Below are 27,922 nucleotides of genomic sequence, written 5' to 3'. Positions count from 1 at the left end.
ACAGGGTCACCAACACACCCCATCTGGCATGAAACACCAATCATTAAAGCAGAGAGAAACCCTTAGATAATATTTTATACATCCTACTTGAATGAAGCAGTCTGAAAAATCTCAGAGCATCCAGATGCAAAGGTCTGAATCTTAAAAACGCTGCTGGCAAGGCACTGTGCTTTGTTTGCACTATTTAACAGCTTCCTCCTAAGGAAAATTGAACTGGTTAAGGAAAAAAAAGCCACCACAAAAATCCTTGTGCCCCTGTCCGCAGTGCCACTCCTGATGCCAATCCCAGTTTGGGTTGCCAGAGCACCCAGTGAGGCATCAGGACCAGACGGAGAGAAACCACAGAGCCACACATCAGCTGCCTCTCCCAGAAAAAAACGTCTGAACAGGATTAAATTGCTCATCAAACTAAAAACACAAAGCCAGGTTTAACGCCTCACACTGAAGCAACCATGGCTCAGAGCACAATCAGCCGATCCCAGATAATTACCTCATTGGGAAGAGTCAGCATGCAGGGCATGACTTTCCCTTGCAAGGAAATGGTGACTATGGAGATAAGGGTGATCCAATTAACCAGACTTTATGGGGATTTCAAAATGTTATGTGGCAATGCTCTTAAGCACTTAAAGAATACCCAAAAGCTCTTAAAGAAACTGAGCTGCCATGGGATAAGAGGTAGAGCCCTCTTGGGATTAGTAACTGGTGAGAGGTCAGGAATTGAAGAGCAGGAACAGGACTGCATCTCTCATGGGAAGGTCCGATGCATCCTACCTGAGTGCTCTGAAAAGGTCAGGACACAGCACTGTGACAGCACATCCATGCAGGATGGCCACCAAGGGCAGTGATGCCAACAGACAAAGGCAGAAAGGCCATGGTAAAACCTGTGCTTCTGAGCAGGGACAAGTGGGGATGTGCTCTGAGGCAAAGGCTGGATCAGGGGATTCACCTCTGCCCCTCTCTCGTGCAACACCTCGATGACAGGAGTTGCTGGTGCCAACCTCATCTGCTTCCAAAACTATCATGGAGCTCGAATTTGCATGCAGTTGTATTTCCTTGGGTTTCCTGAGGCTGCTCCTGCAATCCCAACCCAATCTTGGGTTGGTTTCAGAGGTAAAAAAAGAGCAAAGGAAACAGATACAAGTGTGGGAAATGTAAGGAGCAGCCAGGGAAGAGGGCATCTGGGGAGGGAAATAACCCCACATGGGGAAAGAGCTCTCTGCACATGCTGGAGCATGCAAGAGTGGCAGAAGGTCAGAAGTGCCAAGTCTCTGCTCTGCCAGCCACATTCTGGGCCAGAAGGAGCAGGAGACACTGCCGTTTCAACTGTCTGGAGCTCCCTGAGTGCTGGGTCAGCCACACTGCCCACAGTGGAACTGCTGAGGACTGTCACGATGGCTGGAGGGGTCTGTTGGCACCTGCAGCCATGTCCCTGGCAAGGTGCCCCAAGCAGACTCTCATGTGGGCTGGGGTGTGACTGGTGATGTGCGCAATTACAGTAGGGTGAGGAGTGCAGGTCTTTTTTGTGAGCTGGGAGACAACTCCTGACCCCCAGACAGCAAACCTACAGACACACCCCCAAATGACCCACAGAGGCTCAAAGCTCAGACTGACCAGTGGCTGTGGTGAGGACATGCATGGGAGTCAGTCCTGCTGTGCCCTAGGCAGGGAGCAGAGGAGAGGAACCACAATGCAGCAGAGACCCAATGCTCCCAATATTCCCACTGCTCCTCACCAGCTGCCACTGGCACCTTAAGGACAGCGTAAGAAGTATAGCTGGAGTTGCACCAGACCATGGCATGACCCAGGGCCTACTCTCAGCTGGTGGAGGGGAGAATCTGGGAGTCATCTCAAGGAGCCCATGGCAGCCCCCCAGCCCCACTGCTCCCAGCCAGCACTTGGGACAAGCCATCTGGACCCCAGCAGCCACAAGGTTTCCCTAGCAGCCTGGGAGGCAGCCAGATCCACCCCAATATCCACAGCACCAGCATACACCTCAGTGCTGGGGCTGACAGGGTTGGCAAAATCCATCTCACATGCTTAGCTTCAGGGGAACAAAGAAATGGGCAAATAAGGCAGCTCATGGCTTCAAACAGCATGTAAACAAAAGTGCTCTCTACCCGGCAAAAGTCATATTTTCCACAGGCGAAGGGGACTTATGTATGAGGTCTGTAAGGAAAACTTTCCAGGACAGACAAGCCAGCAAGCGGAAGGAAAAAGGAGGTAGGCTACGTGCTCACGACCCAAGGGATTTCCTAGGGTTAGATGAAAGTCTGTGTGACTCACTGCACCTTTCCGAGCTGTGCTGCTGCCCTGATGCAAGCCCCACTCCAGCAGGAACCAACCCATGGGCCATCGCAGGTACTACGGAGAAACGTGGGAATATTAAGAGCAGGGATATTAAAAAATATTCCTGCACACCAACAACACTACCATGAGCTGCTGGGAAGGGAGAATCCCCTTCCACCCACTGCTCTGTGTGTAGCTGAAAATATCCACTGGTACCACCAGATGGACAGGATACCCTGGCTCCCGCTTTCAGACACAGCTCTATGAACAGCCTTCAAAGGCAAAATCTCCATCAAGAAAGAGAACAGCTCAAAAAAGTAGCCCCAAATTTCTCCAGTCCCGAGTTGTGGTGCAATCACTGCTTACTCACTTCTTGCCAAGTCTGGAGCTGCCGGGTTGGGCCCCCACCCACCCCTCTGGCATAACTACTCCTTACAGCTTGGAAGCTATTTTTTTCCCACCGTGCTATCTAAAAAAGAAAAAAAAAAGGCGTGAAAGATTTTATCATCCTGAAAACATGCCAACTGCGAAGGCGACTCTGTGTCTCAGACGCCTGTTTCCTGGCAGATTTTAAGTCCTTTGCTCAACTGCTCAGATGGCGGGGGCAGGAGATGCCTGCAGCAGCAGGCTCTGAACTGGAGCTCTAAACACTCACATGTTTAACTGCTGCTAAATTCCTGGGGGACCAACAATTCCAAACATCGCGCTCAGAGCTACACACACACAGCCGAGTGATGCCGCCAGCCCATCCGAGGTGAAGGAAAGGTGTGAATGCGTTGTACAGTGATGCTGTACCATGCAGATCAAGGGCCACCAGCCTGGGTACAGGAGTGTCTTGGGGTGACGTTATGATGTGTATCCCATATCGCTGCCTATGCCCAGAAATTAATTTTTGTGCCTTTCTATGCCTTTAAACTGAGCCTGAGAGGGGGAAGGAAAAAAACTGAGCAAAACTTTCTCAAAGCAGTTTGCAGCTTGTTCAAGGTCACATAAAGATAGCAGGTTTTTTTTTCCCAGCTGCGGCAGGGGAGCGAGGAAGCACCCGGCTTGCGGCTTTCCAGTCAGTTTTTGGCCAGTTTTTCCAGTTTCTTGTTCTCCGGAGAGAGACTGAGAGTTGAACTTTTCCTTCTCTGGAATTTCGGATTTTCTCCCTTTTCTACTGGACTGCTTGATTGCTGTAACATCAGAGCACATCGGGAGGACTTTCCACCGGGCACAGAGGGCCTGGCCCTGGGCCAAGCCCCAGCTCCGAGGAGACCAAAGGGAGGACTCTAACACTTTCCCAGGTTCTTTCCTCTACAGCGAAAGATTTTACCATTTAACATTATTTTCCTTTCCCATGTGTCTGTTAAATAAATAGTTTTATCTTCTTCACTTTCCTTCGAGGAAAATTTATTTTTTCCCAAACCTGGTGGGGAGGGTGGTTGTGCCTTCTCTCAGAGGATATATTTTCTAAATTTGGCCAAACCAGAACAAATTTAGTGGCGCCCAACTGTGTGGCTCGAAGGAAAGTGAAAAAAACCTGTGCTAATTACATTTTGGTTTGAATTTACTTATTCTGTGTCAGGGTAAAGTAGTCACCATGCTGGTTGAGTTCATAATGTCTCTCTGGCTCGATGTACTCATGTCTTTCTGGTCCTTAGGCTTCATAGAGGTACTAGTGCTTTTTTGGTCCCTAGGGTTGTTTGCCTATCCACAACTTGCTCCAATCTTGTCCTTGATATGGAAACTTTACAGAGAAGGGAGATGAATCAGGATTTCTATTTTGCTGTGCTCGGTGATAATGATTTATAAGAAGTTGATAGAGGTACAGGCAGCCGTTTGAGGTGTGTATGATAAGTGGTTTCTCTGTCCTAACCCCAGTCCTAGCTTCAGTAGCCTGTTTTGGGAATTTATTAGTAATTGCATCCAGATTGTTAGAGGAGGAGGAGACGAGGTTTCCCTTCCCTTTAAATTTGATAGGTTATCTTTTGAGAATGTTCAGTATCCCCTGGATGTTGAAGAGACCACCCTCCTGGTATTTAATCTGGTAAGCTTCCTCTATGTGCTCTGTATGTTTCACAGCTTGTCTAGAATAAGAGCTCAGTTTTCCAGGGTGACTGCTGAGACACCTGACCCAGAGGTGGAAAATCCTGAGTGGTGTGGGGAATGGGAGGACATCGACCAAACCCTAAAGAAATTCTCTGACCCGATAGTTTGGGATTTCCCATCTGAACAAGTTCAGAAACCAGCTGAGGTGGGAAAATATCTGAAAGAGAAATACAATGACAATTCCAATGAGAACAAGCTCCTTGCAATATGTTGGGCTTTGGCATATGCCTATCGCACACTGCAGCAGGTAATGGTAGAGAGGCAGGAAGATCAATCAGCAAAGCCTGCAGATACCCCAGTCACTCAGGCTGCAGATAAACCAGACAGCCAGCCCAAACCAGATGGAGAGTCTAAGCCACTGACAGTGGCTCCTGTCACAAGGAAAAAGCACACAACCAAAACTGATCGCCCAGTGAAAGATGATGATGATGCAGGGGAAGGAACCTCAAAAGATGCAGGGGAAGTGTACCGGTTTGGCCAAATTTAGAAATATATACTCTGAGAGAAGGCACAACCACCCTCCCCACCAGGTTTGGGAAAAAAAATAAATTTTCCTCGAAGGAAAGTGAAGAAGATAAAACTATTTATTTAACAGACACATGGGAAAGGAAAATGAGGTGAAGTGGTAAAATCTTTCGCTGTGGAGGAAAAAGCTGGGAAAAAGTGTTAGAGTCCTCCCTTTGGTCTCCTCGGAGCTGGGGCTTGGCCCAGGGCCAGGCCCTCTGGGCCCAATGAAACGTCCTCCCGATGTGCTCTGATGTTACAGCAATCAAGCAGTCCAGTAGAAAAGGGAGAAAATCTGGAATTCTAGAGAAGAAAAAAGCAAGGTCCAACTCTCAGTCTCTCTCTGGAGAACAAGAAACTGAAAACAACTGGCCAAAAGCTGACTGGAACACAGCAAGCCGGGTGCTTCCTCGCTCCCCTGCCGCAGCTGGGGGAAAAAAACCTGCTATCTTTATGTGACCTTGAACAAGCTGCAAACTGCTTTGAGAAAGTTTTGCTCAGTTTTTTTTTCTTCTCCCTCTCAGGCTCAGTTTAAAGGCATAGAAAGGCACAAAAATTAATTTCTGGGCATAGGCAGTGATATGGGATACACATCATAACGTCACCCCAAGACAGGAAGGAACCTCAAAACCACCAATGGACTTAGGCACAGAAACCATTACTGAGTTCATGTCCATAAAGGACCTTCGCAGCCTAAGAAAGGATTACACCCGACAGTCCGATGAATCCATAATGAGTTGGATGGTCCGTATTTGGGATGCGGCAGGTGATGATGTGATGCTGGACGGTGCTGAAGCGAGGCATTTGGGATCCCTGTCACGTGATCCAGTGATTGACCAAGCGATGAAAAGGGGGACTGACTCTACCAGTGTCTGGAGACGAGTTTTGACAGGCGTGACTGAAAGATATATGTGTGGAGATGATCTCTACATGCAGCAAACCCCATGGAAGACCATAGAACAAGGGATCCAATGCCTGAGAGAACTAGGGGTGGTAGAGGTTATCTTTGCAAATGACCCAGGATTGAGAAGTCCAGACCGGGCCAAAGTTATTCCATATATGTGGCGAAAACTCATACACCTTGGGCCACCAGAATATGCTTCTGCTTTAGCAATAATGAAACCGGACTACAGCACGAATGAGACTGTGAAGGATATGGCAGTGAAGCTCCGAGCATATGCAGACTCTGTGCATGGCCCCACACATGCAAGAATCGCAGCTGTGGAAACACATATGCAGAAAATGGAAGATGAAATGTAGAAGAGTCTCCAGGAGATTAAAGAGTGCCTTCTCCGCGGACATTCCCCAGAGAGAAGGTACATCCCACGAAGTGAGCTGTGGAATTTCCTGTGTGACAGTGGGGAAAACATGAGGAAGTGGGGTGGACAACCCACTTCTGCTCTGGCAGCACGAGTGCGTGAATTGAAGGAGCGCAAGTCTCAGAAAGGAGGATCTACCAAAAAGGAAGTAGCACCAGTTGCCTGTAGCCAAACTGCCGGAAATGATGTAAAAGACGATGGCATGTCCAATTCCCATGAAGGAACCTCTAAGATACAGGCCCAGGGAAAGAAGGATAACCAGGCATAGAGGGGCCCTGCCTCTAGCCAGGTAGAGGTCAGGGAAAACCGCGTTTTTTGGACTGTGTGGATTCGTTGGCCTGGTACATCAGAACCACAAAAATATGATGCCTTGGTTGACACTGGTGTGCAGTGTACAATAATTCCATTGCAGCATGTGGGGGTAGAATCTGTTTCTATTTCTGGTGTAACAGGTGGATCACAAAATTTGACCTTGGTGGAAGCTGAGGTGAGCCTGACTGGAAATGAGTGGAAGAGACATCTCACTGTGACTGGCCCAGAGGCCCCGTGCATTTTGGGCATAGACTTCCTCCGGAATGGGTATTTTAGAGACCCGAAGGGACTCAGGTGGGCTTTTGGAATAGCTGCTGTGGAGGCAGAGGGCATTAAGCAATTGAACACTTTGCCTGGGCTATCAGAGAACCTGTCTGCAGTCGTTCTTCTGAAGATGGAAGAACAGAGAGTACCAATTGCTACCTCGACAGTTCATTGCCAACAGTACTGGACAACTCGAGATGCTGTGATTCCCATCCACAAGATGATCCGTGAGCTGGAGAGCCAAGGGGTGGTCAGCAAGACCCAGTCACCCTTCAACAGCCCCATTTGGCCTGTGCGCAAATCTGAAGGAGAATGGAGATTGACTGTGGACTATCGTGCCTTGAATGAAGTGACTCCACCACTGAGTGCTGCTGTGCTGGACATGTTGGAGATCCAGTATGAGCTGGAGTCCAAAGCAGCAAAGTGGTACGCCACTATTGACATTGCCAATGCATTTTTCTCCATTCCTCTGGCAGCAGAGTGGAAGCCTCAGTTTGCCTTCACCTGGAGGGGCGTGCAGTACACCTGGAACCGACTGCCCCAGGGGTGGAAGCACAGTCCCACCATCTGCCATGGACTGATCCAGACTGCACTGGAAAAGGGTGAGGCTCCAGAACATCTGCAGTACATTGATGACATCATTGTGTGGGGGAACACCGCAACAGAAGTGTTTGAGAGAGAAAGTTATCCGGATTCTCCTGGAAGCTGGTTTTGCCATCAAGAAGAGCAAAGTCAAGGGACCTGCCCAAGAGATCCAGTTCCTGGGAGTGAAATGGCAAGATGGACGGTGTCAGATTCCCACTGAGGTCATCAATAAGATCACAGCAATGTCTCCACCAACCAACAAGAAGGAAACACAAGCTTTCCTAGGCGCCATAGGCTTTTGGAGGATGCATATTCCTGAGTACAGCCAGATTTTGAGTCCTCTTTACCTGGTTACCCGCAAGAAGAACGATTTCCATTGGGGCCCTGAACAGCAACAAGCTTTTGCCCAAATCAAGCAGGAAATCGCTCATGCGGTAGCCCTTGGCCCAGTCAGGACAGGACCCGAAGTGAAGAACGTGCTCTACTCTGCAGCCAGGAACAATGGTCTGTCCTGGAGCCTCTGGCAGAAGGTGCCTGGTGAGACTCGGGGCTGACCACTGGGATTTTGGAGCCGAAGATACAGAGGGTCTGAAGCCAACTACACTCCAACAGAGAAGGAAATCTTGGCAGCCTATGAAGGAATCCAAGCCGTCTCAGAGGTAATTGGCACTGAGGCACAACTCCTCCTGGCACCCCGACTACCGGTGCTGGGGTGGATGTTCAAAGCAAAGGTTCCCTCTACCCACCACGCCACCAATGCCACATGGAGCAAATGGACTGCTCTCATCACACAGCGCGCCCATATCGGAAAACTGAATTGCCCTGGGATTTTGGAAATAATTACAAACTGGCCTGAAGGTGAAAACTTTGGTCTCGCTGATGAAGAAGAAGAAGTGACACGTGCTGAAGAAGCTCCACCGTACAACCAACTGCCATCAGAAGACACGCACTACGCTCTTTTCACCAACGGATCTTGTCTCATCGTAGGGATGAAACAAAAGTGGAAAGCAGCCGTATGGAGTCCCACACGACGGGTTGCAGAAGCTACTGAAGGAGAAGGTGGATCAAGCCAACTCGCTGAACTCAAAGCTGTTCAACTAGCCCTGGACATTGCTGAAAGAGAGAAGTGGCCAAAGCTCTACCTCTACACTGATTCATGGATGGTAGCCAAGGCTCTGTGGGGATGGTTAGAAAAGTGGGAAAAAGCTAATTGGCAGCATAGGGGAAAACCAATCTGGGCTGCTGAAGAGTGGAAAAACATCGCTGCCCAAGTAAGAAAGCTGGTTGTGAAAGCCCGCCATGTAGATGCCCATGTCCCCAAGAGTAGGGCTAATGAAGAACACCAAAACAACAAGCAGGTAGATCAGGCTGCAAAGATAGAAGTGTCACAGGTAGACTTGGACTGGAAACACAAGGGAGAGTTGTTCCTAGCTCGATGGGCCCATGATGCCTCAGGCCATCAGGGCAGAGATGCCACCTATAAGTGGGCACAAGACCAAGGGGTGGATCTAACCATGGACAGTATCTCCCAGGTCATCCATGACTGTGAGACATGCGCTGCGATCAAGCAGGCCAAGCGGGTGAAGCCCCTGTGGTATGGTGGGCGGTGGTCAAAATACAAGTATGGGGAGGCCTGGCAGATTGATTACATCACACTGCCTCAAACCCACCAAGGCAAGCACCATGCGCTCACAGTGGTAGAAGCCACCACAGGATGGCTGGAGACCTACCCTGTGCCTCATGCTACTGCCCGGAACACCATCCTGGGCCTCGAAAAGCAAGTCCTTTGGAGGCATGGTACCCCTGAGAGAATCAAGTCTGACAATGGGACTCATTTTAAGAATAGCCTTATTAACACCTGGGCTAGAGAACATGGCATTGAGTGGGTGTACCATATCCCTTACCATGCACCAGCTGCAGGCAAAGTGGAACAGTGTAATGGATTGTTGAAAACCACTTTGAAGGCACTGGGTGGGGGAACTTTCAAAAATTGGGAACAGAATCTAGCAAAGGCCCCCTGGTTAGTTAACACCCGAGGTTCCACCAATAGAGCTGGTCCAGCCCAATCTGAATCCCTGCATACAACAGATGGAGATAAGGTCCCAGTAGTGCATGTCAGAGGTCTGTTAGGAAAGACTGTGTGGATAAATTCTGCCTCGAGTACAGACAAACCCATCCGTGGGGTTGTCTTTGCTCAGGGATCTGGTTGCACATGGTGGGTAATGCAGAAAGACGGAACAACACGTTGTGTACCACAGGGAGATCTGATTGTTGTGTGAAAACCACCTGTAGTGTGAAATGCTTGTATACCCCTGCTTGCTGATTGTCACTGTCACTGTTCGTATATAGCTGTGTATATATATATATGTATTAATATGTGTGTAGAATTAGAATATCTTAGTTTGGGCATTGAGCCAACAATATGGGATAAGGGGTGGAATGTCTTGGGGTGACATTATGATGTGTATCCCATATCGCTACCTATGCCCAGAAATTAATTTTTGTGCCTTTCTGTGCCTCTAAACTGAGCCTGAGAGGGGGAAGGAAAAAAACTGAGTAAAACTTTCTCAAAGCAGTTTGCAGCTTGTTCAAGGTCACATAAAGATAGCAGGTTTTTTTTTCCCAGCTGCGGCAGGGGAGCGAGGAAGCACCCGGCTTGCGGCTTTCCAGTCAGTTTTTGGCCAGTTTTTCCAGTTTCTTGTTCTCCGGAGAGAGACTGAGAGTTGAACTTTTCCTTCTCTGGAATTTCGGATTTTCTCCCTTTTCTACTGGACTGCTTGATTGCTGTAACATCAGAGCACATCGGGAGGACTTTCCACCGGGCACAGAGGGCTTGGCCCTGGGCCAAGCCCCAGCTCTGAGGAGACCAAAGGGAGGACTCGAACACTTTCCCAGGTTCTTTCCTCTACAGCGAAAGATTTTACCATTTAACATTATTTTCCTTTCCCATGTGTCTGTTAAATAAATAGTTTTATCTTCTTCACTTTCCTTCGAGGAAAATTTATTTTTTCCCAAACCTGGTGGGGAGGGTGGTGGCACCTGGTGGTGCCTTCTCTCAGAGGATATATTTTCTAAATTTGGCCAAACCGGAACAAGGAGGTACTGAGGGGGGTCACTGGTGCAACACCTCCACCTGGGGACAGCTACCAGGCAGTAAAAAGGGGGGTCACCCTTCTCAACACCTCCAGTCACCCCTGGGTCAGTCACCCCTTAGCTTCCCAGATAATGAGGCTTCAGCTCTGTTTGAAGGGGAAGAATGAGACCCAGCAAGCAGGCTGAGCAAGGAAAAGTGCTGGACAACTGCACTGTTGGCATCCAAATTCCCAGTGACCAGCTCTGGCTGTAGCCACCTAAAGGTGCTGGGAAATCCACATGCAGCCAGAGGGACAGGGACCCTACCTTGGTGCCACCCTGTAGAGAGCTACACACACAGAGCCCTTAATGACAGTGATGCTTTGGGGTGCTCCAATGTGCTTGGAGCTGGTTTTGCAGAGGTATGTCCAAGTTTTGGCCAGGACCCAGGGATTATTCCATTCCACCTCACGTCATTAACGGGGGGGGGGGGGGGGGGGGGGTAGGGACTCTGGCTTGCAGTCGAAGAAAAACATAGTAGTATTGTCTGCCATCGTTCATTGTCTCAGGGTCTGTATGAGCATTTCTTCATGTGAATTACCCCCTCTTTTGTTATTAATATTGTTGCTGTTGCTGTTCCTTCTCTTATCTCATTGCTGTTTCCAGTTTTCCATCCTCCTTTGTACTTAGAATCATAGAGAGAATTATACAATGGTTTGGGTTGGAAAGAACCTTAAAGCTCATCCAGTTCCACCCCCCTTCCATGGGCAAGAACACTTTCCACTATCCCAGGTTGCTCCAAGCCCCATCCAAACTGGCCTTAAACACTTCCAGGGATGGGGCAGCCACAGCTTCTCTGGGCACCCTGTGCCAGGGTCTCACCACCCTCGCAGGGAACAATTTCTTCCCAATACCCCATCCAACCCTGCCCTCTGGCAGTGCAAAGCCATTCCCCCTTGTCCTAGTCCTCCAGGCCTTTGTCCACAGCCCCTCTCCAGCTCTCTTGAAGCCCCTATAGGCACTGGGGGTGGGGGGGCTCAAATGTCTCCCCAGAGCTTTCTCTGGTCCAGGCTGAACAATCTCAATTTTTGGATGCCTTCACCTTCTTCATCTCCCACCTTCTCTCCCTCTCAGCACAAGGATGGCTGCACCTGGGGCTGGCCAGCCTGAGAGCAACAGCATGGAGGATGGGACACAGTCAGCATGTCTCCTTGGCCTCTGCCAGTACAAAGCTCCTGCCAGGCCCTGTTGGAAAAGGGGTGGCATTTCTCTAACAGGCAGAGTCAGCAACAGTGTCTGCACTGCCAGAGCCAAGAGGCACCAGACAAAGCCTTTATTCAACAGTGCCAGCCTAGAGAGAGAAGAGCAGCAGCATTACTACTGAGGCAAGACAGGTATGATCAAGGTGCCAGCCACCCCCACTACAGCTGGTTTCAGGCACTAACTTGGGTCAGTGTCAACTGCAGCAGGCTGCTTTCCCAAGGTTAAGAAGCATCAGTAAACTTTTTTTATAGTTCAAAAGACAGCACTGGTATTTTTGGGTGTCAAATCAGGATCATCTCCAATAGGGACTAGCCCTGCCTTCAGTTGTCCCCCATGAGAATTCACTGGGGTTTTGTGAACATTGGTGTTTGGTAAAAGAAAGGCCTGCTCCAGAGGTTCCCAATCCCAAAAGTGACTGGCTGAAGTTCACAGCCTGCAGGCTGGACATGTTTTGGGATGCTTCCTACAGGGCAGGCCAAACAGGGAACACAGGCCAAAAGGGATGAGCATCACCCACAGGAAGCACGTGCTTGCAGGGCAGGAGGAAGGAAAGTCTGTGACTTAGACGTGATTTGCAGTCATTTCTCATTGCTTGTAGCAGTCTCCCGATTCACTGTACACGTGGAAAGAACAATTATTTTAAGTCATTTTTCCAGAGAAGGAAATAAACTCTAATTTCAATTCCTATTTACCAAAACAAGAACCAGACAAACCCAGTGCTGTATGAAAGTATGTTTATTCCAAAGCTAAATTTCTCACAGAAAACAATGTCTGTGAACAGCAGCATTGGTCATGACAAACTCCAAAAGCCTCCTGGGCTTGGGGGCTTGTGGGCTTGGGGTCCTGAACCATGCCAACAGAGCAAGCAAGAATCTCTTCTCAGAGTTGTCAGGAAATGGGGGGGGGGAGGGCAGAAATGACAGAAAACAGATACATGGCTGTTGGCACAATTTCAGAAATCATGCCTGCTCACAAGAAGAGTAAATGTATCGAGACACTTTGCAGGGAGATTAATGCCTGCACAAGAATCTCACAGAACACCCTGCTCCATGCAGACTGCCTGTAAAGGAGCAGCTGCCCCTGTCAGGAGAGAGTTGCGTTATTCCTGCTGACAGAAACCAGGGCTGTTGGATTTAATCATCTGCTGAACTGCCTCCAAGGACCGAAGTGGCTGGGAGGTCGTGCCAGGGATGTGCTCCTCCGCAGCCTGCGCATGTCTGGGCCCAGGTGAAGCTCTAAAGGGGTTCCCCTTCTTCCCCCTGCCTCAGCCTCTTGGAGAGGTGCTTGCTGATGGCCAGAAGGGGGTTGGCTCTGTACTGGGGATCGGTGACAGCCTCATGAAACCGAGCCACTTCCTCCTCTCTGAAGAAAGAAAAATAACACACCAGTTCTCTAAGTGCCTCATGTGAATGGAACTGAGCAGATAAGGACCAATTCACAAAGCAGCAGATTTCTGTTGAGACAGAGTGATCCTGGGTGTAAATCTCAGAGAAAAAGAGTGCCAAGAATAAACCTAATTTAGGCAAGGGCAAAGCTCAAATTGCTGCCAGCTTCACGGGAGCCAGAGACTTTGATCTCATGCCACAGAGACACAATCACGTTAGTGTCCAGCATCACTTGGCAAAGGATTTTTTTAGAGCTTTTCCCTAGTAAACCAGAAAGAAGAGACTGTGGATCTGGTGAATCACCAGGAATGAAAATTACTTCAGATTGCACCAGCACAAAATCAAATTCTCTTTAGAGAGCTCATCTACTGACTCTCTTTATTGCTGAACATTGAGCCTCAGTAATCCTACATGCAACACTAGCTGGACACTATGGGAAAAGCATGACAGAATTACCTCTGCATGCCTGGTCACAGCTGCTTCCTGGGAAAATGGCCTTGTCTTAAAAAGCAAGCAAGCAGGGAGGAACAAGAACAGAGCAGGAGTATAAAAGAAAACCTGTGAGTTTTCACATAGCCACATCCACTGCAGCATCCCCATCTCCCTCAAACTGCCAGGCTCTCCATAGCCTTGCCAGACACACTTGGTAGCACACAGGTACTCCCCTCCCAAGCATCACCCTTCCCTTCAATGCTCCTGCCCGAGGAACAGAGAGAGGAGCCAAACCTGAAGCTTGTGTTGGAGCAATAAGCTGAGGCTTAGGGAACCCCTCATCTGAACTAATACCTTGGGAAAGAAACCTCAAGACCTTCCTCCAAACTTTTTCCTTCCCAAGAAGCACAGACTTCCCAGACCACCAAAAAGTAAAGGCAGGCAGAACTGAGCAAGAAAGGCATCCCAGCACCAACACTGGTCTGTTTCTCACAGAGAAGGGTATTCATGGAGAGCAGTGGTGGAACTGTAGCCTGACTGCTCAGCCTCAGTTTGAAGCTGAATGGCTCAAAACTGACTGAAGTCCTGGATACAAGAAAGCAAACACTGCCAGATCAGAGAGCCTAGTCCCAGGAGAGCTGTGCTGAGGGAAAAGGAAGCTCTTGGTGGCAGTATAAACTATCCAATAGATTATACAGAGGAATAAGGAGTTGCCAGACTAAGTCCAGGAGTTACTTGGAAACATTTAAGTTCTGCATTTTTGTTGATATTCAAAAGCCACATGGACATAGGTCTTGAGCAACCAGTTCTAGGTGACCCTGCTTGAACACAAGGGTTGGACCAGGTGATCCCCAGGGTTCCCTTCCAGTCTCAACCATTCCGTGAGGCTCTGCAGGGACTGGACACTGACAACTGGGTACTTACAGGAGCTGATGTTTCTGAGCTTGTTTCATCAGACAGAAGTCTGCTGGTTCTGCCTTTGCTTTTATGTGCCTGTGCAGAGAAGAAACAAAACAAGTGATTGTTAGAGCATTAATTTAGCAATGGCTGTGTAGATGGAAAGAATTCAGGGATTCTGCATCTGCCTTCCCAGAAAGGACAGGTAATTAATTGTCCTGCATGGAAATTGTCCTGAAAGGCAATTATTTCCATAGCCAGGCATTGCACAGAAATGCAAACTCCTTCCACTCGAGGCTGACAGAGCAGGAGGCATTACAGGAAAACCAGATCGCTCAGTGCCAGAACTGGTCATTAGCTGTCCATGCCCAGATCACTTTCTGCTTATCACTGACCTCCAGGTCAAACTGATCCTGTTGCTTAGAGAAAAGATTCCACCAAACCTCCCCTCCCCACCACACATGACCCCTGCACAGCTCATGTTCACTGCTGACGCCGTGGGGCTCCAGCTCCACAGCCATCCGTTACAGGGAGCACCAGGGATACTCAGCAAGAGGAGGGAGCTGCCAGCCCTGCTTTGGTTCCTGCAGTGCGATCACTGGGATATAACGTGCTGTAATGCAGGATGGTGCAGTCTGTGCAGAAGATGCGAAACAGCAGGTACAGATCTGCCATCTCTCTACACATTTCTTATTCCTGGGCAAAGTCCAAGGAGACCAGAGGTGTAACCCCATCCCATGTGGTGCCTGATGCCAAGCAGCAGCACAGATTTACCACAAAGCCAGCGCTGAGGCCCAGCAAGGGACATGCAGGAAGGGCAGAGATTGCTTTTGGGACTTGTGGTGCACAAGGGGAGTTGCTGGTAGAACTGGGCGTTCTGTTCTTCAGGATTACACAGATACGAAAGTTAACAGGAGAACAGGTTGGGAAAAGGGTCTGCCTCCATGGGGTAGCTCTTCCCCAATCTGCCCTGATGCAGAGCCCCAGCACACAGGCCAAGGGGGAGAACGAGGGCCTGCATCCCAGCTCTCTGTTGGAGCAGGAATCAAGGAGGAATATTCTCATACTGGTGGGTGCTGGAGGCTACAGCCACCCCACCTGATCTGCCCCAATGGTCAGGAAACACAACAGTTTCTCACCTTCTCTTCAAGACAGCAGGATCTGGTCTCTTGTTACAGTGACCTCCTCTTCCTATTTCCCTCTCTGCCACGCTACCCTCCATCCTCTTACCTTGCCTTTTTCCCCCCATTCTTCCTTTCTTCTTACTCCCCTTCCCTCACATTCCTTCATGTCACTCATCTCCACCCCTCTCTATTCAATCAGCTCCTGCTCATGGTCCTCTCCTCTCCCTTTCCTCATTTTTAACAGCTCAGCACAGGAACAGCTTCTGGTCCTAGTTTCCCTGGAATGCTCACAGAAGCTCAGGAAAATCCTTTCTCAAGCTGGATGGCAACCCTTGGTCAGCACAGCAGGGCTTGCCAAACCTGTGTGTGCCACCAAGTCGTCATGGCAGTCCCTTCAGAGGTGAGTAGCTCTGCAGAGGGTGACAAAGCCTAAAGGAAAGTTATTCTAGAGTACATTCCTGGCTGGATTTCCCCCCCAAAACTACCAGCACACTGCCTGTTTACTTGGACCCTGTTAGCAGCCCAGCTTCATTACCCTTCATTGCCTTCATTCCTTATAAAACAGAATAAAAACCTCCCTGTAATGCGCTTTTACTCTGCAGGAGATCCAATTCCTGGAGAATCTAATCTTTTATTAATTCTGCTGACAAATCACCAGAGTATTACGCTTCCTTTCTGTAATGAGTCAAATCCTATAAAAACCTCCTCTGATTATTTCAAATACTTCTATACAGACATCCAGGAAGCCAGAAGCCAGCAAAGGGAAGAAAAGCCTGTAGCTTCTCCATGTCAGTACCAAGGGGGGCTGGTTTTGGGTTAGCAGGTCAGAGGCAATGTAGGTGACATGAGCCCATGTCAAACTCTCACCTCCAGTGCACCAACTCGGGCTTCCAAAAGGAGAGACTTTTGGCGAAGGTTGGGGATAGGGAGAGAGGGAGCTGACAGTGCACAGGGAACAGCCAACTCAGCCATGCTCTTGGCCAAAGTCACAAGACAACAAGGATTCTGGCCAGAGCGCAAAGGGCTCTGCTCAAAGGGCTTGAACTGCATCAGGAGAAAGCCTGGATGAAGGTCTGGAAGGATGAAATGTCAGGCTGCAACACCACAAGCCCAGGTTATCAGGTGAGGTCAGCAGCATTACAATGTGGACACCTACATGCCACTCCTGCAACTCCCAGGACATCTGGATGCTCCCAGCCTGTCTCATGCCAAGCCTCATCTGAGCAATATGGTTGCCCTCTTAGTTGTGGGTTCAGAAGACACATTCCATCTTTTTTTCTTGGGTCAAGTGAAGCATGGAAAGGGTTAAAATAGAGTTGAGAATGAGACCCTGTTCTCCTGACCGCTGCCTGTAGCTACAAGCTGAGCCAAAGGACACTTCATCCCATAGGAAGAAGGGAAATACATAGCCCACCCCTAAAAGCACATACCTTTTGAGAGGCTTCCTGCCTCTGCCACTTGTGGTCAGGTCAGAGAGCTCAGGCAGGGCTTCCATCAAGGGCTGCATATCTCCCACCACAGGTGTTGCTCTCTGCTTCGCTTCAGCTTTTTGCTTTTGCTTGGCCATCTTTACACTTTCTATTTCTGAGTCAGAAACAAGGGATTACTGGAAGAAGGGGAAACACCTGCAGGAGATAACCCTTGAGCTAGGCTGCTTTACCATTTACAACAGGCCAGAAGTGATTTAAACCAGGGAAAAAATGAAAATGAAGCTGGGCCATTCCCTCCATTGATGTGTTTGCTTGGAACTTATATACATCCCTTCTGACATTGCAATGGGAAGTGAAATTCCCAGACTAATTTTGTCTGTTTCCATCCCTTACACTGTTCATTGCTCACAGCAAAACGGCACAGGGAGTCCTAGCATGGCAAAAACCACACTGACCTTGCATGGAATTGAGAAACAGGAGGGGAAGGGACAACCCACATACAGTCAACTCCACATCTGGCCTTAAACAGGCACAGCCCCCTCTCTGCATTGCTGTTGGGACCAAACAACAGTCTCCTAGCACAGGCAGAAAAGATGGACTTAATTTCAGTTGTTTACTAAGTCTGGAACGAGTCAAGGTTCCACCTTCATGACTCATTGTGGAGTGCAAGCAGTCAGATGCTGGATAAACTGGACCCTTGGAAAAGCACTGCCCCAAGTGGCAGATACAGATGGCTTTTCTCAGGACCAGGTTTCCCGGTCTCCCAGCAGCAGCTCTGACAAGGGTGTGGCCACAGAAAGCTCCACAGATGTTAGATCTGTCTCCTTCGTTGCCTTAGGAGGTGGGCACTGAAAGCCACAGGCTTCTGCCTCAGTCCTTGAGGTTCTCCGGTGTAGCAGTAAGTCCCACAGCTGCTCACGCTTCTCAAAGCCAGCAGCTTCCAGGATGAGCACCAGCAGAACATGTCCTTTAGGACAGCCCACAAAAGCCCAGCACTGCTACAAGCCTCCAGTTGAACTCCAAGATGTCCTTTCCTGACCCAAAAGTCCCTTGGACATCTGTAAGGATGAGCCTCAGTGCTGAATCAAATGCCTTGTGTGGACATGACAGTGTACCAGAAGCCGTGGGGCTCAGCTGCTGACACAGGGAGGCCAATGGCTCCCAAGGTAGCATGGCCACAGAAGCCCAAGTATTTTCTGCAGGAGCACAAAATCAGCCAGTCCCACTTACAGACCACAATCCTGGGTCTAATCCTGCTCTCACAGTCAAGGAAGCAGAGCTCAAATTCAGTGGCTGGCTCCTTTAATACCTTTGCCTTGCTTGTTCTCCAACTCCGCTGAATCAAAGAGCAACAGTTTTTCAGGAACTACAGTTCTGCTGTACATGGATGTTTGTGACAAATCAGGATTGGAAACACTTCTCACAGCAATCCCTGCCAAGAACACAGCTTTCTGTTCTGCATTACTTCTTTTTTTGGTCTGGCTTTATGAAGCTGAGTACTTCAGTGCTCATAAACAGTATGTGTTCAAAATTTTCAGACACCTGATTCTGCGCAAACATCCCAAATTCTTTTCCTATGAAGTCTTGTTCGTCTGAGGAGCCATGCGATATATGTATTTTTAAATGTGCATACTTCTAATGTCTGAAGCATTACATAAGTTTTTTCCCCTCTCTAGTCTCTCCTAAGATTACTTATTGGAATGGAAGAAAGCTCCAAGTTTTGCATTTGCACTACTGGGCTGAACTTTGGTTCCCAGGGTCTTGGCATCCAGCGTCACAAAAGCAGCCCTGGGCCAAGAAGAAACAACAAACTCAGACTTAGGAAAACAGAGATGTAGTGATAATTTCAGCAGTCCAAACTGGGTTTTCTTTTGGGGACAAAGAGTTCTTTCTCCACAAAGAACTGGCAGAGTTTTTAGGTACTTCTGTGCCTGTAAAGCACTTCTAACACCTAGTATCTCTAAAGACAGAAAATTTGGCCTGGAGTTTATGGTCTTGGTGTTCTCCTCAAAGGAAAGCCTCTGCATTTTACTCATATTCTCTCACCTTAGTAATTTCAGAGCCAAGAGAAAGGGAAAGAGGCCACAGCAGGGCCAGAATAGCACACATGATCTTGGGAAAGACTGATGCTACAAAGGCATCAGGAGGGCTGGATTAAGACAGTGTAGGATCCTGCTCCTGGGCTTTTCCAAAGTGGCTGACCATCTGTGCTCTGTGTCCAAGAAAGATGTTAAGGCACTTGGAAGCTGTTGGCTGGTTGTTTGGGAGGAGGTTTCCTTCACACTCATGGTTATTAAATTCTTAGCTTTTTATCCAAGAAGAGCCAGACACACCTTCCGTGCAACTGGTGAAATCACAGGTTAATGAACTTGAGCTCAGAGCTCAGGCACAGGAAGCATTTGGTGTAGTAGAAAGCCACAACCCTCTGCCCCAAACACAGTCTGCGTCCAACTCTGTTGTGCAAGAAGATGTTAGGAGAAAAGCCTGTCCCAAGAACAGCTTCAGGTGGCACAAGGAATCCCTCTGCTACTCTGGGTTGGACAGCATAGTCCCCTACTGTGCTAAGACACTCAAAGCAAAAATACAGACACTTCCCACAGGAAAAAGAAGCATTTCTGCCATGGGCTGGATTTGTTTAGCTCATATTTCACTGCCTCAAGAAAGGCCAGACTGTCTGGTAAGTGGGTTCACTGACCTACAGCATGTGGGAAAGAGCAGTAACACAACCAGCAGTGTCCAGAGTTCTCCCTTACTGAGAGGCAGGAGAGCCCCCTGCAGGCTCTCACCACAGAGGTTTGGGATTAGTTGGTGGCTGCATGGAGCTCAGCTCCAGCCTGTCCTGCCATCCCCACAGATTCTGGGTGAGGAGGAGCTCTACTAGACAGCTACTCACATCTGTACCAGAGCTTTAAAAGATAGAAAAATATCCTAAACTTACATGGGCACAGTGCCCTTCTGGATAAAGAAAGGGTTTAAGAAGTCATATATATTACACAAGGTCAAAAATCAAAAGTAGAACTGGGGCAACGACTGAGTCTTGGTGCTGAACATCGAGAAGGAATGCCTGGAACTTTTACCCCAGTTCTGGGGAGGGATGAAGGTTTCTGAGAAACATTCAGCCTCTCCCAGCACTGTCACCCAACCCAGTGTAACTATGGTCTGTGATGCCGTGTCACAGGAATACTCACTCTGCAGCCATCTTTCCCTCCTCAGCTTCATCTTCTCTTTTTTGGAAAGAACTGTTTTTTCTTCCAAACCTAGAAGAGAATAGACATGAGATGGAGCCTGGCTCCTGCACAACAGATTCTGTTCAACCCTTGATGCTTTTGAACTTGCTGGCATGGCAGGCAGGCTGCAGGCAGGTCCAGAGGGTACCCTGCACCCCAACTTTTAGCCAAACAAATCAAACCTGCCTTGCTGTGAGTTAAAAAACAAGAAACAAGTAAGTAGATCAGATCATTAGCACAGGATCACAGAATGGTTTGGATTGGAAAGGACCTCTCAAAGCTCATCCCATTGCAAACCCCCCGTGGGCAGGGACACCTTCTCCTAGACCAGCTTGTTTCAAGCACCAACCAACCTGGCACTGGACACTTCCAGGGATGGGGCAGCCACAGCTTCTCTGGGCAACCTGTGCCAGGGCCTCACCACTCTCACAAGGAGGAATTTCTGAAATATATCCAGGGTAGCCCTAAGGAGCAGCTGATCACTAGCAGCTTGTAAAAAAGAGTAGTAGCTACTATTTACCAAATTCACTATCTGGAAAACAGCTGTTGAGCACTGATATCCAATATAAAGTAAAATACCATCACAAATATTTTTACTGGAGATCTGTTGCAAGTGCTATAAAATTTTAAACAAAATTGATTTTAGTCAACTTTTCTCCTGAAATGTGCTGGAAATACCCAAATTCCAATACAGTAACAAGCTCCCCAAAGATCATGCCTTTCACTTCAGCTTATTCTTAAGTCTGGGGAAGAAAAAGTACCCCTTCCCCCCCCCTCAAAAAAAAAGAGAAGAAAGGAATTCAATACAATTATGAAAACAACTCACTAAGGATAAGTTCTCTGAAGTTACAGATCTTTTAGGATGATTTAAACAAAAGCATCCTTTAGTAATTTCTTAATAACAGAACAAATCTGATGGGACTAAGGGGACCTTTCCATAAAACCAACAATCACCGCCACGTTTTGAGTTTCTAAGACAGGGAGAATGAAGCTGGAGCTTCCACAGCCTCGTTTCCCAGAAAAATAAATTCCTAAAAAGCACTTACTAAAACCATGTTTGTTGTGATACCAAAGCAGATGCTGAAACAACAAATTGCATGGTCCAATAACCAACTCTTATGCCCACCCCTGATCACCCCACATTTCTGTGGTTTCAGGGGAAAAAAGGATGAATTATAGTCAATTATCACGTAAGTATTATTATTATATTATGGAGTTATTATCACACTCCAGTGATCTCCAGAAGGCTGCCTGCATAGGACACCACGGCTGCTCCAGCCTGCGCAGATGCCCTGCATGCTCAGCCATGGCAGTGCTGGGAAGATCTGCCCCTCATCTGGAAACACACTCATGACTTCACTGGAAAAACTGCACCTGGCAGCATTTGTTAATGAAAAAAAAAAAGGCCCAATTCAGCCAGCTGGCCAATTCTACTAATAACAGCAATTCATGTTTGATTGGTGTTTTCTTCCCCCAAACAGTAGTGGAATATCTAAGGAAACACAAAAGCTGTTTTCTTGGCAGGAACACAACCTTGCTGCTGGCTGGGGGAAGGTGGCAACAGATGACCAGACGGTGCCTGGAGGAAAGGAGCTGCATATCCCTCCTCTGCCAGCAGCCAGTTCCTGCCCTTTTCCATCACCTGGCTCCCTAGACTCCAATTTCCATATCCTAGCCTGCCCCTCAGAAGGCTGTTCAGCTGCTGGAAGGTGCAAAGTTGTGTTTGGCAGCTTCCAGTTGTGATGCTGAGTGCCAAAACCGCTGGAAACCCACTGAAGAACAGTGAAGGCAGAATTTAGCTGGTTAATTAATGGCACAGACTGTCCCCAAGATAGTCTTTTATTTTTATTTAGCTTGCAAGCATCTCTGAGATCAAGCCAAACTGCAGCTCCATTTTAATTATTATCCTGTGAAATCAGAAGGGTTTGAATCCCCCTCTCCAGCCCATTCCACAGGTAATTTAACAACACCTCCCTTTGAAACCCTCTGTGTGGAAGAAAGGTGAGCAAGCCCCATTACATGAGCTGAGGGTAATTTCCATACTGTAAAACTTGACAATTATTCGTTTTAGCGAGAACATGTTTTTTGTTTCTTCGCTCTGATCTGTGCAGTACATCTCAGATATAAACAGATTAAAAAAAAACACAATAGCTTTTTGCCACCTACATCAAGCGTTTGGTATTACTCCTGGCAATCCTCAGGATCCTGCTTTTATGGCAAAGAAGTAGATTTTTGAGGATAGCTTCCTTAATTTCAGAAATCTTGAGGGGATTTTTTTGGTAAAGGACACAGACTAAAAATAAAAATTGAATATATATATCTATATATACACACACTATATATATATATGACTACTTTCCATAAAGATCTCCTTAGGCTAAATATATCTATAAATCCTACCTCAGAAATCCCCATTTTATCCTTTCTAGGCATTCAGAAAGAAGCTGAACTGAGTTAAAGCTGTAACACTATAGGCTTCCCTGCCCCAAGATCCCACTATTTAAGTTTGGCTCCACAACCAAGAGGGTTTGACAGTTACAGGAAACTACATTACTTGGAGCATTCAGCCACGAGCAGAAATACTCAATAAACCTGTGCAATGCCACATGGACAGAGGAGGGTCCTTCAGCACCAGGCATTTGCTCCCCCCTGCAAAGCTCCACCTTGGCTATGAGACATTAAGAAACAACATGTAACATTAATTATTATTCCCAGAACCCTGATGATCCATAACAGTAACGCTGTTGCTGCTCAAAACATAGTATTTTGGCAAACTGAAGTTAAATAACAACAGATGTGTTAATTTTAGCCTCAGTTGTGTAACAGCAAGAATGAGCATATGCCTACAGCTGTGGGATGAGTTCCTGAAGGAAGTCAGACTACGTCCAAAAGCAGAATATTGGGTGTGGTTGCGGTTGTTTTTTTAAATTACATAGTGTCACTTGTAAATTGTGAGCTACTCTTGTCCAGTGAAAGAGCCTAGGAAATGTAAGGACCGTCTCCCGGGGCACATGCAACAGTGCTGTGACCTGGCAGCTGTCAGTGCACAACCCTGAAGGTGTTCTTATTCCTCTAGGAACAGAAGTGAGGGACAACATGGGCCAGGCAAAAAGCCAGTCAAGATGTCCTCTGGCAGAGAGGATGCTCCAGCCCAGCAGCTCCCTGCCCTCAAACCACCCACAGCTCCCAATCAGTGTCCAGCTCCACTGCTCCCAAAAGCATTGATGTAGAAGGGTCACTAGTGTGACCAAGGCTTGGAGGTGGCAAGGACAGAGGCAGGCGGTTGTATCCAAGCTCTTTGTCCTCTTGCTGTTAGAGGAACCCCCAGGGACAGCTTGGTACCTGTATGTGGGAACAGAAAACACATATTTGGGTTTTGCCCAGTCCAAGCCCTGCCACACCCTGAGCAGGCTTGGGAACCAGTGATGGAGGAAAAGGTACCAGCTGCTGCTGGGCTAGGGCAGGTTTCTCCATGGATACAGCATTTGCTTTTCATGATCTAAAACAAGTTACATCAGTTCTGTTCACACTTAATAATTACACCAGCATGCAAGTGCTCCTCCTGCCCCAATGTAGAAGGCATCCTCAAAAAGTGGGATCTGCATTCTCAGCCCCTTCAGATCCCCTGGTTATTTAAAGCAAAGCCTACCTCCAAGCCTGGCTTCCCATTGGAAACCCAGAGCAGCAGTGCAGCTCGTGTCCTCATACCAAGGTCATGGCTCCATCAGGCCTGGTAAACATCCCCAGGCTCCAAGCAGCCCCAGCAAGGGCACAAGGCCTCCCAGAGCAGCAGAGCTCAGACTCAGCTCACGGAAGTGCACAAGTGATGTTCCATTTGAGGCAGGAGCACATCCCCTCAGGAGGTGACTGGGAAGTCACAATATGCACAGCAGGCTGTGAAAGGCAACTTCAGAGACAAAGTCTGTCCTTCCATACAGTGTCTTAAGCACTGCTGGCACACTCGGCCCCCACCACAAGGTAAAAGTACCTCCTTCTCCTCCTCTGCCCATGGCCTTTTCCATTTTAGGCCCTCATCCTTCCCACCTGCATGCTCTCAGCAGCCCTCCCCAGCACAGAGGCTGCCCTTGGAAGACTCAGTCACAGACAGGCACACAGACGATGCTGACAGTGGCCCAGTGTGTCACTGTTCCTAAAGCCACTTGTGCAGCTGAAGGTTATTTTTATAACCAAGGCTGAAATGCCACAGGGAACCCAGATTTCTGAGCCAAGCATGCCACAAGGACTGCAGAATGCCTTGCCTAAGCCAGGAGCTTGGTATTGCTATTTCAGGCATAGTGAATCAAAGAAATCATAGAATGGTTTGGGCTAGAAGGGACCTTAAAGACTTAACTCATTCCAAACCCCTGCTGTGGGGAAAAGAAGAAAGAAAGACAGAAAGACAGAAAGACAGAAAAGAAAGAAAAGAGAGAAAAGAGAGAAAGAGAGAGAAAGAGAGAGAAAGAGAGAGGAAGAGAGAGGAAGAGAGAGGAAGAGAGAGGAAGAGAGAGAGAGGAAGAGAGAGAGAGGAAGAGAGAGAGAGGAAGAGAGAGAGAGGAAGAGAGGGAGGGAGGGAGGGAGGGAGGGAGGGAGGGAGGGAGGGAGGGAGGGAGGGAGGGAGGGAGGGAGGGAGGGAGGGAGGAAGGAAGGAAGGAAGGAAGGAAGGAAGGAAGGAAGGAAGGAAGGAAGGAAGGAAGGAAGGAAGGAAGGAAGGAAGGAAGGAAGGAAGGAAGGAAGGAAGGAAGGAAGGAAGGAAGGAAGGAAGGAAGGAAGGAAGGAAGGAAGGAAGGAAGGAAGGAAGGAAGGAAGGAAGGAAGGAAGGAAGGAAGGAAGGAAGGAAGGAAGGAAGGAAGGAAGGAAGGAAGGAAGGAAGGAAGGAAGGAAGGAAGGAAGGAAGGAAGGAAGGAAGGAAGGAAGGAAGGAAGGAAGGAAGGAAGGAAGGATCTCAGTACTCCCTGACATGGAAAACTTCAAAGCCCACAAAACAAATGGAGAAAAGCTCACCCACCAACACGTGCCCTGGGAAACACATGCCATGTCATGGACTTTCCAAGACCAGGTGTGATCTCCTTCAAGAAACAGGGTTTTCCAGCTTGGGGAGAATGAGTCTGCTTACACGAAAAGACATTTTAACACCCCCCCACCCCCCTCCATGTACCTGCAACAAGTGTGTGTACATTTCTTCCAATGAAAGAGTTCTCCAAAAGTATCATAAATTACACAGTGCAAATATTCTTATTTGTCAAGGAATGGCATGGCAAAAAAGTTTACTTTTTCTTTGCTTTCTCTGGCATATATTTGCTCTCTGTGCAGCCCCATAAACAATTTAAATACCCGTGACCACAGTGAATTTAATTTTATGCCCAGCAGCTCTCAGCAAGTTCTGCTGCAGCTTCTAGCCTTACAAAAGGTCACCCAGCCACAAGAGCAGCAGAGGCTACAGCATCAGTGCACCATCCCTGGAAGCATTCAAAAGGTGTGTGGCTGTGGCACTTGGGGGCATGGCTTAGGGGCATACCTGGCAGTGCAGGGGGAATGGTGGGACTCAGAGAGCTTTTCTAACCTTAACAAGTCTATGACTGTATGAATGGCAAAGCCTTTTTGCAATCAAGCTGGTCCAAGAAGCTGTAGGTCTGCAGCAGCCTCAGATTTTCCACACTCAGCCAAGAAACCTGACCATTCCAACATCTTTCCCTAACACTGTGAGCAGAGAAACCCCACCAGCGGCTGCTGAGGGCAACTTCATGGCCCCAGGCCCCTCAGAGAGGAGTCAACCATGCTTTCTTTGCTTCCACCACCCATGTATAAGCCCAAAAGTCATATCTCCAAGACAGTGGAGCTGAGGCCAAATGCTGCTTCAGGCAGCACCAGGGATGCCTGGACTCTCCCTCACCCAGAGGAAGCAACACTGACTGGCTCAAGACATTCCTGAAGAAAAGACAGTGGTGAACTTGTACAGTGGCATTAAGCATTGCCATGCAGTTAAAGCAGCTTCCTCTGCTACAATTCAGACACAGGGGAAGATACAGGAATACATATATAATACAAGGGTACAATACATATAATAATACAAGGATATATATTCAAATATAGGGCTACACAAAGACCTCAAAATCAGACTCAGAGGAAAGCTCCCCTGGGAGCACGGGCAATCCTCACTTCCCAAAAGATCAGCCTTCCCAAAGGCTTAACTCAGCCCTAGCAGAAGCTTTGCAGCTAAGCAACATGTGACCCTCCTTTACACCCACTGTACATGCTTACCCTGCTCCTGCTGGTCTGACAGGATCTCTAGTACCTCTGTCCCAATGCTGATCCTTTCCTTTATCTGAGGAGACCTAGCAAGCCACTTGTCCTCCTTCTTCCAAACAGCACTCACACTAGTTTTGGGAAGCAGCACATAAATTTGGGGTATGAAGCACTCCTACACCAGCTGAGAGCATCTTTCCAGAAAAGGCCCTGAGGCAACCAAGTTGAACATATGCGAGCCATGTGCCCTTGCATCAACAGCAGCCAGTGGTGCCCTGTAATGCTTTAGGAGTGCTGCCAGCAGGTCAAGGAAGGTGATCCTTCCTCAGTGTTCAGCACTGGTGAGGCCACCATCTAGCGTGAAGAAGCCACTCCTGGGCTCCCCAGGACAAGGAAGGTACACACTTGGGGGAGCTAATCCAGGTAAGAGCCACTAAGATGATTAACGAACTGGAGTATCTTTTACTTGAGGAGAGGCTGAGACAGCTGGAAAAGAGGTCTCAAAGGAAATCCTATCAATGTGCATAAGACCTGATGGAAAGGAGGAAGAGGAGGGAGACAGATTATTCCCAATGGTGCCCAGTGACAGAGACAAGGAGCACACACTGAACCACTTGTTTTTGGGATAATTTTTATGATTTTTTAAACTGTCAGGAGGTTATGCAGCCTCCAGGTCTCCATCCATGGAGATATTCAAAACCTGACTAAACAACCTGCTTTATCTGATCAAAGTGGACCACCAAAGTAGACTCCAGTGAGTCTGCAGCACAATTTGGACAGCTGGCAAGAGTTCTTTCACAAAGGATAAAAATTTTTATTTTAGCAACAGAGAGATACATGCACCAGAGTTATTTGTGCAGATGTTGCAGTTTTAATAAAAGGCAGTGAGAAGAACAGAACACCATTTCTACAAAAGCATGAACAGCAACAAATCTCTGGAATGAGATTTATTCTGAGACCAGGAGTAATTCATGTTTACCAATGGGTAAATTCTCTCCTTAGGGCTTACTAAGGGAGGCAGAATACTGAAACATTGCTATGCTTTTTGACAATGCCTTGCAGGCCTGCATTTGAAAGAGATTTTCCCCAAAATATCCTTTCCTTTCCTGCTAATAAGATTACCTTTGACTACGCTGTCCTTCGAGAAGTTTTAAAAATCAGTAGTTCAGTATCTCTACAGTATTACACAGTGAAAGATCTAGATCTGAAATAGTTACACTATTGGATTTTATCTGGTGCTTCTAATTTATGCAAAAAGCAAAAATACATCAGTCTACCTTAATTTCCTTGCCTTTTAACTGCATATTAGCTAGTAGACAATTAAATTGGCATTCCCTAGGGAAGTTTTCCATCTCCAGCCACTGGTTCCTATAACCCCTCTCATACTGTTTTTTTTCTTTTACCTATGCCTTCATATATGCTCTTTCAGCACCTTAGGGGAGGCAGCTCTGCTCAGCTGTACTTGTTGTTACATTCCCAATGGATGGA

General features: G+C 47.9%; 1 protein-coding gene across 2 annotated transcripts in view; it reads right to left on the bottom strand.

Annotated features, from left to right (window-relative positions):
- Positions 1-11,754: 11,754 nt before the first annotated feature.
- SLX9 (SLX9 ribosome biogenesis factor) overlaps positions 11,755-27,922 on the bottom strand; it is a 40,828-nt gene continuing 24,660 nt past the window's right edge. The window contains exons 3-6 of one of the 2 annotated variants that reach the window (XM_069021899.1): positions 20,153-20,221; positions 16,965-17,118; positions 14,438-14,506; positions 11,755-12,309 (exon numbers count right to left, since the gene is read on the bottom strand). In XM_069021899.1, coding sequence (XP_068878000.1) covers positions 12,282-12,309; positions 14,438-14,506; positions 16,965-17,118; positions 20,153-20,221 — 320 coding nt within the window. In that variant the 3' untranslated portion in view covers positions 11,755-12,281. Of the gene's footprint in view, positions 12,310-12,416; positions 13,059-14,437; positions 14,507-16,964; positions 17,119-20,152; positions 20,222-27,922 lie in introns of those variants that run through there. The other variant, XM_069021898.1, reaches the window with a different exon arrangement.

The sequence above is a fragment of the Aphelocoma coerulescens genome, chromosome 7 (assembly GCF_041296385.1).
Source record: "Aphelocoma coerulescens isolate FSJ_1873_10779 chromosome 7, UR_Acoe_1.0, whole genome shotgun sequence".
Lineage (NCBI taxonomy): Eukaryota > Metazoa > Chordata > Aves > Passeriformes > Corvidae > Aphelocoma > Aphelocoma coerulescens.
The sequence above is the reverse complement of the archived record's forward strand: the minus strand, read 5'-3'. Positions and strand labels throughout refer to the sequence as shown.